The 13,807-nt window shown below is 38.6% G+C and overlaps 1 protein-coding gene across 2 annotated transcripts in view; it reads left to right on the top strand.

Annotated features, from left to right (window-relative positions):
• The window catches only part of SCAF8 (SR-related CTD associated factor 8), a 242,353-nt gene that overhangs the window by 63,351 nt on the left and 165,195 nt on the right, over positions 1-13,807 (top strand). For both annotated transcript variants that reach the window (XR_012085441.2, XM_020801699.3), the window contains exons 16-20: positions 41-171; positions 2,051-2,195; positions 2,710-2,763; positions 5,322-5,534; positions 6,179-7,817. Coding sequence is in view for 1 of the 2 variants with exons in the window: in XM_020801699.3 (XP_020657358.1) it covers positions 41-171; positions 2,051-2,195; positions 2,710-2,763; positions 5,322-5,534; positions 6,179-7,803 (2,168 nt within the window). In the remaining variant the exon portion in view is untranslated. The remainder of the gene's footprint in view (positions 1-40; positions 172-2,050; positions 2,196-2,709; positions 2,764-5,321; positions 5,535-6,178; positions 7,818-13,807) is intronic.

Here is a 13,807-nt window from a genome sequence, read left to right as displayed (position 1 = left end):
TTTAACATGCTAATGACATATTTTCGTCCTGTTTCTTCAGAGTGGGAAACTGCAAGAAACTCAGAGCCTGTAAAAGAGCCTGTGCAGACAACCCAGAGTACAACAGTTGACAAGACCACAGCTGTTACAACACAAACAGAAACTTACACACAGTCTGTCACTATGCTACAGGTTAGTGTTGTAAAGCAAAGTGGGTGCTTTACAAGTTAGGCTACACATTGCCCCCCAACAAGCTGGATACTCATTTTTACCAACCTCAGAAGGATAGAAGGCTGAGTTATCCTTGAGCCGCCTACCTGGGATTGAACCCCAGGTTGTGAGCACAGTTTTGGCTGCAGTACAGCAGTTTAACCACTGCGTCACAAGGCTCCTGTTGTATTGTAGCATATCCCTGCTTTTCAGTCTCCTATGAAGATAGTTGGGTATAGAATGGATTATTACTTTGTTTGGGCTTCAAATCATCTGGTATCAGAAGCTGAGGAGCTTCCCGCTTCCCAGATAATTCCTCGATTCCAACACAAAGACAACTGTTCCACACTCCTGTTTTTTCTTCTTATTTTAGTTGAAGACATTGTGATGTTTTCTGACCTCTGTAATTTGTGTGAAAAATTTTCTCATGTAAAACACCATACAGGTTAAAAAGACAAGAATTTTCATTTCAGGTTTGTAGTAGGGACCATACAGCATGTTATTCCAAGCAGGCAACTATAGCATGACTGCTTTTGTTTACTAAATTAGCTAGGCTGAAAAGTGCACAGCTCAGGAAGGCTTGCAGATATTAAAGTCACCTAAAATAGGAAGATTGACAGGACTGCTTCTGGAAAGGATGTCCAGGTGGCATAGAAGGAGAACATGAATCCTCCCTCACCTAAGAAGCAGAGTAAGCCCCCCGAGAAGGACTATCAGTATTCTGTCATTTATTTATATCTTGGATTGATGGGGGGGAGGTGAGAGAGAAAATTCGTAATATCTAAATTCAGTTAAGTGTACTATAAATTGAGCTAAAGAAAAGGAGATCCCATGAAAGAGACCAAATTACAAATGTGTGTTGCTCAATTTTACTGTTTGCATTTCAGTTGTTCATCATGTTCTAGGAAGAATATAAGCACATCAAATGTGTTGAATGGCAAAAGCTCTGTTACCCAATGTTCCATTAAAGCAGATTTTAAAAACATTTTGCAGTTTATTATAAAACCTTTGGCTTAGATTATGCATGGGATATTTCTACTGCAACAAGGAGTGATTCACTATCTTACAGCTCTCTGAGCTCTCTTTAAATTTGATCTGGAGAGTTGGCAGGCTGTCTAGAACAGTGTGGAAGGGCATTACACATGGTAGGGGAAAACAGTTGATACCAAGTGGGCAACATGAGGGTTAGTCAGTGTAACATGAAGAGAGGATGCTCTCAAAAGTCTTTAGTAACCAACCTTGTTTTGAACATCCTTTTAAAAACTGAGGGAGGAGGCCAGGCGCAGCTCCACTAGGAACCCATTCCAAAGGGATGGAGCTGCGACCGAGAAGACCCTGCTTCAAGTTGATGACTTTCTGGCCTCTCTCGGTGTGGCAGCCTGAAGGAGCATAGCCTGAGAGGTGGTGTCGGTAGATGTTCTTAGGAGAAGAAACGCTGACAAGTACCAAGATCCTATAGTGTGAAGAGGCCATCTTGGTGGCCTTTTCCAAGTCCAGGGAGGTTAGATTGGGTTTCTGGATAGCTGGGGATGGGTGAGAAAAAAACTTTTGAAGTACTTAATTATTATTTGAAGTATGTAATTATTGTATACATTTTGATACTGATTGGTTTTACAGATAAATGCTAAGCATGTTCTCTCAGAAGGAGCACTATATTTAGCAGATTTTTATTTCTTTAATGTTTTCTTGCTGGTTTTGAAGATTGTAATATTTTTAAGAAAATCTATTTGAAGTATTTCTGAAGAACTCTATATAAAATCGTTAACGTAGTTATGAAATCTACTGTTAATTCCTTTCTGAAAATAATGAGATTATATTAAAGATCACTGGACATTTTTTCCTTTTTCTTTCTTGCAAACAGATTCCTGTAGCCCCAGCTGTACCAGCTGTTAGTTTAGTTCCACCAGCATTTCCTGTTGCAATGTCTGTTCCTCCTCCAGGGTATGGTGCAGTTCCTCCACCTCCCTTCTTGAGAGCAAGCTATAATCCTGCACAACCACCTCCTGGTAAGTCATCTTTCTAATTTAAAATATGCAGAACATAATACTAATGATTTGTTAATTATTATGTTTAATGTGTTACAAGTTTTGCAGTTAAATATTGATAAAACTAATTTAGGCCACAGTCCTATGCATACTGACTTGGGAATATGTCCATTGGCGGTAAACAATAGTGTGCTTCTGCTAATTGTGTTTCCTGCTCTCCTGCCCATTTCCTGAAAGCCTGTTCTGGAGGACTGGAAAACCTTTTAGATAAGGTTGTTGGCACCATATAATGATGGGGTGGGGTGAAGGAAAACAGAATATTGCTATCAGAGTGTTTGTGCAATGTTTAGTTGCATTATAACTTATCTTCTTAAATTGTGCTATTAACATTTCATTACTTGCCAGTTTTCCCACCGAAAAAACTTGAATGGTGGATGCAAGTGCTATACAAATATATAATGAAACCTGTCTTGGTACAGAGATAGTTTTCAGAGCAGTTTAACTAGAGTTTTCTATTCATATTTGTTTCTTCTAGGTTATATGCCGCCTCCTGTTCCACCTCCTGTTCCTCCACCAGTAGTCCCAACACGTAAGCTTGATTGTTTTCTTTGTGTGCCCAGGCCATCAATGTCATGTTATGTCTGTGTTAGAAAATGGCTGTTACATAAAACAGAGTATGGGGAAGTCAGCTTAATGAACTGGTTTTATACTGTATTTTTTTTTCTTTTATACTGAACTTGCCAACGCTGGATATATTTTAAATAAACACCTTATAATTCCTAACGTAGCAGTTTTGTGTATTTCATTACTCATCTCAAGTTGCTGAAGCTCATTCATATGAAATAATGGCAGGATTGCATTGTGCAAGTATAATCAAGGAGCACACAGCCATTTCTGTTATGTTTAGCATAAGTAGGCTTCTTGGGAATTATGAATTTAGATATTACGAATTTTCTGTGTAGATAGCACTTCCGTGTGTAATAAATTTGATGCAAATTGTTGTGAATTGCTGATTGTGAAGACCATGTTTCTGTGTTCCTTTTTGGTACATTGGACACAAATGGTGTGAAGCCATGGCTAATTTATGTGCTTCAGAATAGGTTCACTTATTATTTTCATTCACAGCTATATATGCATTTCAAAGAAATTATAGCATGCAAGTGCTTACAAAAGGCAAAGCTATGTCCTTTTTGGTGCCTTTTCGTGCCAGATTTTGTAGGGAACCCAGAAGGAGAAGGAAAAAAAAAAAAATTGTTTTAAGGAGATTTTCCTAATGTGCTGCTGAATTTCATACCTCATGACAAAAAACCTCCAAAACAATAATTCTCTTCTGTGATTTGTGGGCTTCGAGCTACTCAACTGCATAGTTAGCAAGGTGCATATTGCCACACCTGTTGTAAATAATAGATCTAACAATTACTGTCTCTGGTTTATGATTGCATATTTCTCCTTTGCATAATTTTGTTAAGTTTGGAAAACTCAACAGTGGCCAGAGGATTGGAAAAGATCAGTCTACATCCCAATCCCAAAGAAAGGCAGTGCCAAAGAATGCTCCAACTACCGTACAATTGCACTCATTTCGCACGCTAGCAAGGTTATGCTCAAAATCCTGCAAGGTAGGCTTCAGCAGTATGTGGACCGAGAACTCCCAGAAGTACAAGCTGGATTCCGAAGAGGCAGAGGAACTCGAGACCAAATTGCTAACTTGCGCTGGATTATGGAGAAAGCCAGAGAGTTCCAGAAAAATATCTACTTCTGCTTCATTGACTATGCAAAAGCCTTTGACTGTGTGGACCACAGCAAACTATGGCAAGTTCTTAAAGAAATGGGAGTGCCTGATCACTTTATCTGTCTCCTGAGAAACCTATATGTGGGACAGGAAGCAACAGTTAGAACTGGTCATGGAACAACTGAGTGGTTCAAAATTGGGAAAGGAGTACGGCAAGGCTGTATATTGTCCCCCAGCTTATTTAACTTATATGCAGAATACATCATCCGGAAGGCTGGATTGGAAGAAACCCAAGCCGGAATTAAGATTGCCGGAAGAAATATCAACAACCTCCGATATGCAGATGATACCACTCTGATGGCAGAAAGTGAGGAGGAATTAAAGAACCTTGTAATGAGAGTGAAAGAGGAGAGTGCAAAAAACGGTCTGAAACTCAACATCAAAAAAACTAAGATCATGGCCACTGGTCCCATCACCTCCTGGGAAATAGAAGGGGAAGATATGGAGGCAGTGTCAAATTTTATCTTCCTGGGCTCCATGATCACTGCAGATGGAGACAGCAGCCCTGAAATTAAAAGACGCCTTCTTCTTGGGAGGAAAGCGATGACAAACCTTGACAGCATCTTGAAAAGCAGAGACATCACCTTGCCGACAAAAGTCCGAATAGTCAAAGCTATGGTTTTTCCTGTCGTGATGTATGGAAGTGAGAGCTGGACCATAAAGAAAGCAGACCGCCGAAGAATTGATGCCTTTGAATTGTGGTGCTGGAGGAGGCTCTTGAGAATCCCCTGGACTGCAAGGAGAACAAACCTATCAGTTCTAAAGGAAATCAACCCTGAGTGCTCACTGGAAGGACAGATCCTGAAGCTGAGGCTCCAGTACTTTGGCCATCTCATGAGAAGAAAAGAGTCCTTGGAAAAAACCTTGATGTTAGGAAGGTGTGATGGCAAAAGGAGAAGGGGACGACCGAGGATGAGATGGCTGGACAGTGTCTGCGAAGCAACCAACATGAACCTGACACAACTCCGGGAGGCAGTAGAAGACAGAAGGGCCTGGCGTGCTCTGGTCCATGGGGTCACGAAGAGTCGGACACGACTAAACGACTAAACACACACACAATTTTGTTGGCTTTGAAATCATCTGCTCTGAATGTTGAAAGGTGGTAGCTCATTTTGAATATGTTTTGATATGAGGTTGCTTTTATAGCTGTTTATTACCTTGAAGGCTCTTTTAGGTGCAAAAGTGATTCATACATGTTATGACTGGTAACTAAGTAGATGTACATTGTATGAGTAGAGATCATGGTATTCCCCATTGAATGCAGTGAGACTTAACATCTGAAAATACATGCATAGGTTTGTGTTGTAAGAATTTCTCATCAGTTGTCAATTACCCGTGTGTTCTTTTTGTTTTTACAGCTCTTGTACAACCTTCACTACCAATTGCTCAAGAGTCAATGAAAGATTTTACCAATCTTGTTCTACCAGTAGGAACTGTTTCCAGTAGTCTTACCACCCCAACCTTGTCTACTGGAAGTGTTTTTACTTCTCTTTCAAGTAACAACTCAGAAATGGATGAGAAGGGATCTCACCTTTCCGAGGTTCAAATCTCATCAAGTGAAAGCAGAGCTGGTAAGTGATATGACCAGATAGAAATTCTGTACACATTTACTTGGGAGTGAGTTCCTGTGGTGCTTGCTTCTTAGTAAACATTGAGATTGCACTGTAAAACCTAATTCCTGAAAATAATACAGAGCATAGTGACAGTATGCCAGCCTTATATTTATATGCTGAAAGAGGAATTGTTGCAGCCATGTGTAAATACTGTTAGTGTTGTTGAGCTCTGCAAATTGAGAGAAACCCTCATTCATCTCAATAAATTCATTTATTCATTAATTTATATAGTTTCTTCCATAAAGGGGCTCATGGAAATGCACAATAATTAAAATGCAAGTAAAACACAATAAAGCATTTAGTTGAAAAACAGCTAAACAAACTGTAGTAGAAAAACAGATAATCTAAACTTTAGATTCTAAAGCACACAAAAAGCCCATTCCTCAGTTTGAGATGCTTTATTTGCAATTGTAAATAGACATTATCTACAGTTTGTGATTTAAAACCAAACTGTATAGGTTGACCTCAGCTTAATATAACTTTTGAGGTCAACCTATAAGTTTAGTTTTGACAAAATTTTCAACTACCTAGCGATAAGAAACTGCTTGTTCATTCGTGCATATTTTTCCTGCTAATGTTACATTTCTGTACTTACATTTCAGTTCAAGATGATGTTTCAAGCAGTTCTGGAGTATCCAGTGTCCCAACCAGTTCTGGGCTTATAGGAGGAATGCAGACCCCTAGTGTCTCAAGCAACTCTGGACTTGTGCAGCCATCAAGTGTCTCAAGCAGCTCTGGACTTTTAACACGAGTTAAACCACCTACTGCTTCAAACAGCTCTGGACTTCTGACTGGTGTTCAGCCTCCAAGTGTCTCAAGTAGCTCTGGGCTTCTGGCAGGACTCCAGCCCATGAGCGTTTCAAGCAGCTCCAGCCTTCTAATGGGACTTCAACCACCAATAGTGTCAAGTAATTCTGGGCTTTTGTCAGGAGTCCAGCCACCCATAGTGTCAAGTAGTTCTGGGCTGTTGACAGCACTCCAGCCACCATCTGTATCGAGCAACCGTGGCCTTTTGGGATTGCCACCACCAATTGTTTCAAATAGTTCTGGACTATTGGGATTACCACCACCAAATATTTCAAGTGGTTCTGGACTTCTAGGGCTGCAACCACCCACTGGGATTCAAAATGTGCCCCATTTAACCCTTGCTAGTCAAAGGTTGCCTGGAATGCCTCTAGTAGATATCCGTGCAGGACTAATGCCACAACCACCTGGGCCAAGATTTCCACTCTTACAGCCTGGAATCCCACCACAGCGTAGTATTCCCCCTCCAGCTATCCTTGATCCATCTCTTCCTCCACCCAGGGCTCCTTTCCTTTCAGGAGATCTTTTTACACAGACAGAGAGGCCATTTGGAACTTCTTGTAGGCAAAATGTTGATAACATTTCTAATCCAGATAAAAGATTGCCACTTGGAGATGACAACATTCAGCAAGAAGGAGATAGAGACTACCGCTTTCCTCCAGTGGAAAATAGAGAAAGCCTTAATCGTCAGTCATCAGCAGATATTAGAGATTCAGGTGGAAGGCCACCACTAGATCCAAGAGAGGGTCTAGGAAGACCTCCAGTAGATGGAAGAGAACATCTTGCCAGGCCACACATAGATTTAAGAGAGAACTTTGGAAGACCAGGTATGGATAACCTTGGTAGAAGAGACCATTTTCCTTTCAATTCAGATAAGCATTGGGGTCAAAGAGGAGATTATGATGAAAGAGAGCATCATATTTTTTCTGTATATGGTGGTCGTAAAGGCTTCCCAGATGACCGAGAGAGGTATCGACAAACGAACTACAGATTTGAAGCTCGTGGTGGTCCCAGCTGGAACAGGGGGCTTGAACAAGATACTCACAGAGACTTTGATGACCGCCGTAGGCCCTGGGAAAGACAGAGGGACAGGGATGACAGAGATTTTAATTTTGGCAGAGAAATTAATGGAAACAGGTTTGGGAGAGAAAGAATACAGAACAACTGGATACCCCCTTCCCATCCAAGAGCATTCGAATATTTTGAAGGTGGCACAACTCAACAAAAACCTGGCGGTGTGCCCCAGATTAATGGTGAAAATGCAGAGACAGAGAGTCAGCCATCTACTGTTCAAGTACAGGATGAATCAGAACTGTATGAAAAGCTGGCAACTCCAAGTGACACAAAAAAAGAGAAGAGTGACACAGAAGCTGAATTAGAAAGTGAACCAGTGGTAGAAAGCACAGAAACTGAGGGGACATAATCATCACTCAGTAGGTAAAAAGATACCTTTTGTAAAGTTGTCATCTCTCTCTGTAATAGATGAATGGCTGACTGGACCTTAGTAGTTCACTTTTATCTGCCAGAATTAAGTTAATCTAATGTTCATGTTTGTCTTTCACTTAAATAGCTGTATGACTGACCTGTATAGAATACTGTTCTTAATTTGAAAATGGGAGGTAAACTTTCTTTTCTTTTTATTTTTTTCTGACAAAAGCAAACTCGCCCTAGTTGCTTTTACTTCACAAGGATAACAGCTTGTCAAAGAAAGACTTCCTATGGAAGAAATGGAGATTTTTAGATATTGCTCTGAGGTTGGCCATAGAAAGTGTTATACTTGAAAGAGGTGCTGGTGTCTTTTTTCCAGGTTTTTAGGCTGCTACAGAATTTTAAAGCATAGGCAGAGCAGTGCTACTGCATGTTCCTTCAGTATGGCCAACAACGACAAAGAAGGAGCATAAATGACACAGAGATGGTGCATTCTTGAATTTTTGGATTGTAGTCTCTGTTTCTCAACAGTGTCAGTGTCAGTGATTCGTTCCTCATACTGCAGTGGGTTAAAAATTAAAATACGTTTTAATGTTTTTTTTAGATGCCAATAAAGCATTATTTGTTTGATAAGCATTCTAGGTATTGTATTTTTTATATACAGTCTAAAACCTGGATGAACTGTGCTTTAGCTGATTGTTGCAAAAGGTTCCTAGTGCTCTTGTAAGACCAGTGCAACAATTGAATATGCTACCAAAGCATATGCCTTTCTAGTAAAAAAAAATCATGGAATCACATTAGTTTGTGTATAACATATGTATGTAAATATTTGTGTACAACTGTATGTAGATACCACTGTTTCTGTGTGTGACAGTGTATGTGCACACACTCACAGAATCTGTAGACAGTTAAATAAAACTGAAATGGAATTAGGTTATAAAATGAAATTTTGTCTTTCACCTTCTTTAGGTAGCAAGAAAATTATATTGGCTGATATGGTTGGTTAAATCAAATTACTGTTTGCTCTTTTGATTTCTTATTACTTTAGAAGGTGGAGTCTGATATGATTTAAAAAGGGTATATGATAAGGTTTTAGGGTTGTTGTTTAAGTGTGGATATGTATGAAGGCAAAATTGAAGCTAATGTTTGAAATTATCCTTTTTGTAATACTTCTGGTGTTCTGGATAGAAAGTCGTAGCATTAAAATACTTTGTGATTAACTGCTTGCGCTGAATATCTGATCCACAGTTGCTGTCCAAAACATATCAAGCCACTTTAAGAAGAAAACGCTGCAGGCTGTAATAAAGTACTAACCATTTGGCTGCAATCCTGCAGATGTTTCTTTGGGAATAAGTTTAATTGACTACAGTGAGACTTATTTCTCAGTATACATGTAAAGGATTGCTCTGTTGTTAAAATGAATAGGCTATGCAGTTACTTAACACAACTTTCCGTTTATTTTGTTGTATCTTTTAGAACAAGGTTGAAAAAATCCCAAGTGACTCAAAAATACTGGGTGCTAATATATGAAAATTTATATTTTTATTCACTGGCTAGTTTCCAGAATTTGAGTTGACAGTCAAAAAATTAATCCCTTGGGCTAAAGACTGAAAATAGGTTTTTAAGGACTTGTTCATTGACAGATTGGCATCATATAGTTAATATCCTTTCATTTTATACAAAAATTAAAATTCTCAGGTTTTTGTGCATTCTTTCTCATTACAACTTGATAAAAGAATGTAATTAAACTAAAATTTTATGTAAAATATTTTTTAAAAAATTTGAAGAAAATTTGGATCTTTATATTTTTAAAAAATGCTAATGTATCAAATTTTACCAGTTTATATTTTCCTAATATTTGTGGAAGCTACAAGAGATCATGATTAACTATAGAATACAGCTGTAGCATCAAGATATCTTTTTGCTGCAGTAAAATTTAGTTCTAACTTTGAAATGGCACTCCAGTTGACAGTTACATTACGTATTGTTTGCAAAGACTTGATTCCTATAAACTTCATTCTGTATATTTCATATTCTTGATTCCTAAACAGTAACTAATGCATTATTGTGTACTGATAAACATGAAATAATGTAAATCAGATTTATGGTGACATTCTGGCTGATAGACTAAATGAGGATTCACTAGATTATGATCCTCAAACTGTAGTAGAGCAAAGGAATTAAGTCACTGTTATTTCATTATGAGCAGAATCCAGCAAGGATACTCGAGTTTCTTGTGTGCTAGGTGGATGCAGTAGATTAAATATCTTGATATTTCCCTACTTTGGGAGAGAGTTGTTAAATATTCCAGATAGGAAGTGTGTTGTCCCCATCCAATAAGAAGGTTTGTGTTGGGTTGCATTTTTGGCGTAAAGTTTAGCTGAAGTAGGTAGCTGTGTTAGGTATCTTTGCAGATCTTTTAAGACTTCATTTTTTCGCCTGCAGTAGCTAATGTAGAACTAGAGATGGGGGCTTCATATTCTTATATGAATATGAAGCCTGCTGGCACATATGGCCAGCTTGATGGACACCCACCTCCAGACACTGCCGGACCACTTACTGCGTGGCATGGGTGGCCAGCGTCATCTTCTGTGCCCCAATTGCAGTAGTAGCTCGGCTTCCACAGCCCCACCTCCCTGCTCGTCCAGCCACTCAGTGGCTGAGCAGGAAGGCTCATCCTCCCACCCCTTTGTTGGAGGGGATGGGTGAGTAGGGAGGCGGGGCTGCAGCAGCAAAGCTACTGCTGCAAGTGGGGCACAGATGACACCAATCGTGTGCAAGTGGCCCGGCAGGGTCTGGGAATAGGTGTTCATCAAGCCAGCCACCTGTACCAGCAGGCTTCATATTCATATACAAATACAAAGCCTCTGTTTCTACATAGAATGTACTGCTATCACTAATTCATGAAAGAGAAGCATATTTTGGACAATGCAGAACATGGGGAAAAATCAAACCAAGAGATTCAGTAGTCCTAACCACCAGATTCACTATATGGTTGAAGAAAATACTAGAATGGGGTAGAGGCATCCTCCACTGTCAAAGAGGAACAAGTCTTAAATGGGGGCTTTATCAGCCTCATTGGGGCAGCTCCACACATGAAAAGCTAAGATCACCAGAGTTCCACCAAAACTAGAAAGTTTATTCCACCACAAGTAAATAGCATAATTTGGAGCAAGCTCATAATTGCTGCTTTTCTCCCAAAGGGGTCCAGTATGTACCTCTCAGCTGTGTTTCAAAAAAAGAAAGAAAGAAAGAAAGAAAGAAAGAAAATGTGGATGGGATTTAAGCTTGAGATGAAGTGGTACATCCACTGCCTCATTCTTTCTTGATCCCTCTTGGGATTGCACTCTAAAAACCTGTGCTGTATTACCATAAATAGGTGTTTTTCCTATTGAAAATATTAATGCTGGTTATGGTCAATTAATATGTATTGCTGCATTTCCTTAATGTTGAGAATGTAGGACTCAAAGTCTGCTTGCTTGGATGTGTTTTACTCCTTGATAAAGCTGGAGCTGATAGCTTTAAATAAAATGCAGTGTACGCCAGGTTGAGAATCCATGGAATTAATATATTATTAATGGGAACTTAAAATGTACTGGCCAAATTGTGAGAAGAGTAAGTACTAGGAAAACCCTCTCCTGTCCAATATTTCACTTCATGCAAACCTTTTCCTTCCATTTTATTCTCACACTCAGTAAGGATTTCACATTTTAGAGATAAATTGCTAAGGCTTTGATTCTGGCAACAAGAGCAGCTGATGACTATGAATATGCATTTTGCAGTTTTTAAAGAAAAATAAACAGATAATCTCTTGAACAACCTCAGTAACAACATCTGAAAATAAATACCTCAGACATCAGATTGTCATAGTTTCTACTCTCTTGTTGTTCACAGAGCTGTACATCATTAGGAGGAATTTTAGAGAGTTGATCCTTTAAGTCATGTAGAATTGTAAATATGCACAGAAAATATATTGTTTTCATCCACAAAATCTCTTTGAAAAGTGCATTTTTCAATGTACTCTAAAGCCTCTGACCAAAAAGTCACAAGCCAGTATGTCCTTGGATTGCTTTTAAAAATATATGAGTACTTCGCCCTGTGTTAATTAATTCATAAACTTTTGGTATGTATTTCTTGGCTATATTATTTATTGCTTAGTATGAAATGATAAGGTAATGAGTGCTCTTATAAGCTTATAAGATGAAGGTTTGCTTAGAATTGAGTGCAGGGAGCTTGCTGAGATGTTCATAGGAATACAGCCTTTAAAGTCAGTGAAATTTTTAGCCCAGATACTGTTTGTGCTCGCATGCTTGCTTGTTTTTTATCTAAACTGTTTTAGTTTTGCTTGTGGAATGCTCTGACATGCTTTTGCAGTTTTTTTAAAAAAATACTGCAAAAGTAAATTTTATAAAAATCACATTTTGAAAATACAGTTTTACTTAGAGATTTCTTCACTACTGCCTTTCAGTTTGATCAAAAAATCGTAAATATGAGAATTGTAATGTTCCTCTGAAAATATGTGAAACAACCTATACTGTATATTCAATACAAAAAATTGTATATGACCTTACGCATTTAAGTACATTCCATCCAACATAAATTTCATCTCTTACTCTTTAAAAAAAAAGAATAATTAAATCATCCAGCGCAATGTCTATACATTCAGTGCTATGAAGTTGTTGTAAATTCTGGACTGTAAAAGTGACTGTAACATGACAACTTTCTCATGTTTTCACCTAAGTTCTTATGATTATTTATTCTTTGAAATACTCTCGTGTAACAGTTCAGTTCTTCCATCCTACGGTAAGACTTGAAGCCAGAATCTTCCTCGAGCATGAACGGATAAAAATGTCAACATTCTAAAGTTAGAATCACAAGCTTACTTAAGCTCTTAGGATATTTTCTTACATTTCCCTTCTCCGTCTACCTTGACTGTAAAAGAATGTTAGAATAGCCATAGATTTGAATAGACGGAATGACAAGGACATCAGGGACACAGGGGAGAAAGCTGTGTGTTATTCTCTGAAATACCTGTTCTGGATTTCTAAGAGATACATGCTGGTGGCCTTTACCTTATTACCATCTTGTTTGCTGGGGCACATACAGGGGTTTACCTACTGAAGCTCAGAAGATGCTAATATTCAGTGTTGCTATTGCCCCACAAGGGTGCACATTGATGTCAAAATGGAATGCCTGCTGAAGGAGGTCAGGTCTTACCTGATATTTTACTGATCTTCCTAATGGCTTGGAGAAGTTTCTTAACAGCAGCTAGGGGAGCAGCATTGCTCAGCAGTACTGACCTGAACTGGACAAATACCTGCAAAGAGGTTTACCTCTCTCTACAATTACACAAGTCTACAGAATTTAACAATGAACAACTCAATTTGTTTTCAAAGCTGGAAGTGAATTGCTGCATGCACTAGATTGAAGGAAACAGTAGATGCATTGTGCAGGCATATTAATGTATATTCATCAAGCACATTGTATGACTTTTTGCTTTTGAACTACTGTACTTCAGGTGTCATTGAAATTTGCTCCCAAAAATGAAATCCTGAATTCGTAAAGTTGCTGAGTTTGAGCTTCAGAAAATGTGAAAGGAAAGATACATATTCACAGTATGCTGAATACAGGTATCGTGTAATGTAGTGTGACTCAGTAGATGGCTGTTGGCATTCAGCAGGGAAAACCTGGCTTAAATTCTCCCTTAGATATGAAGTATATCGAACAAGAAAAGCTTCACACAAGTTTTATGTGTCTAAAGCACTGTTCAGAGTGTATTCAAGAGAAGGTGGTAGGATGCAAAAGTGGCATTTTAAAAAGTCCTACCAAACACATCCCTTTGGGTCATTACAATAGAATAAATCCATTAATTACTAGTTAAAATCCATGGATGTATTTTGGTAATTAAAATTTTTATATCCCTCTTAATTATTCCCAACCTCCCTTTGGATCTACTTAGTACTGGGGAAAGGGAGCAGGAAGTCATACATATCTTAAAA

Source organism: Pogona vitticeps, chromosome 1 (genome assembly GCF_051106095.1).
Source record: "Pogona vitticeps strain Pit_001003342236 chromosome 1, PviZW2.1, whole genome shotgun sequence".
NCBI lineage: Eukaryota > Metazoa > Chordata > Lepidosauria > Squamata > Agamidae > Pogona > Pogona vitticeps.
This window is presented reverse-complemented; position numbering and strand designations above follow the sequence as displayed.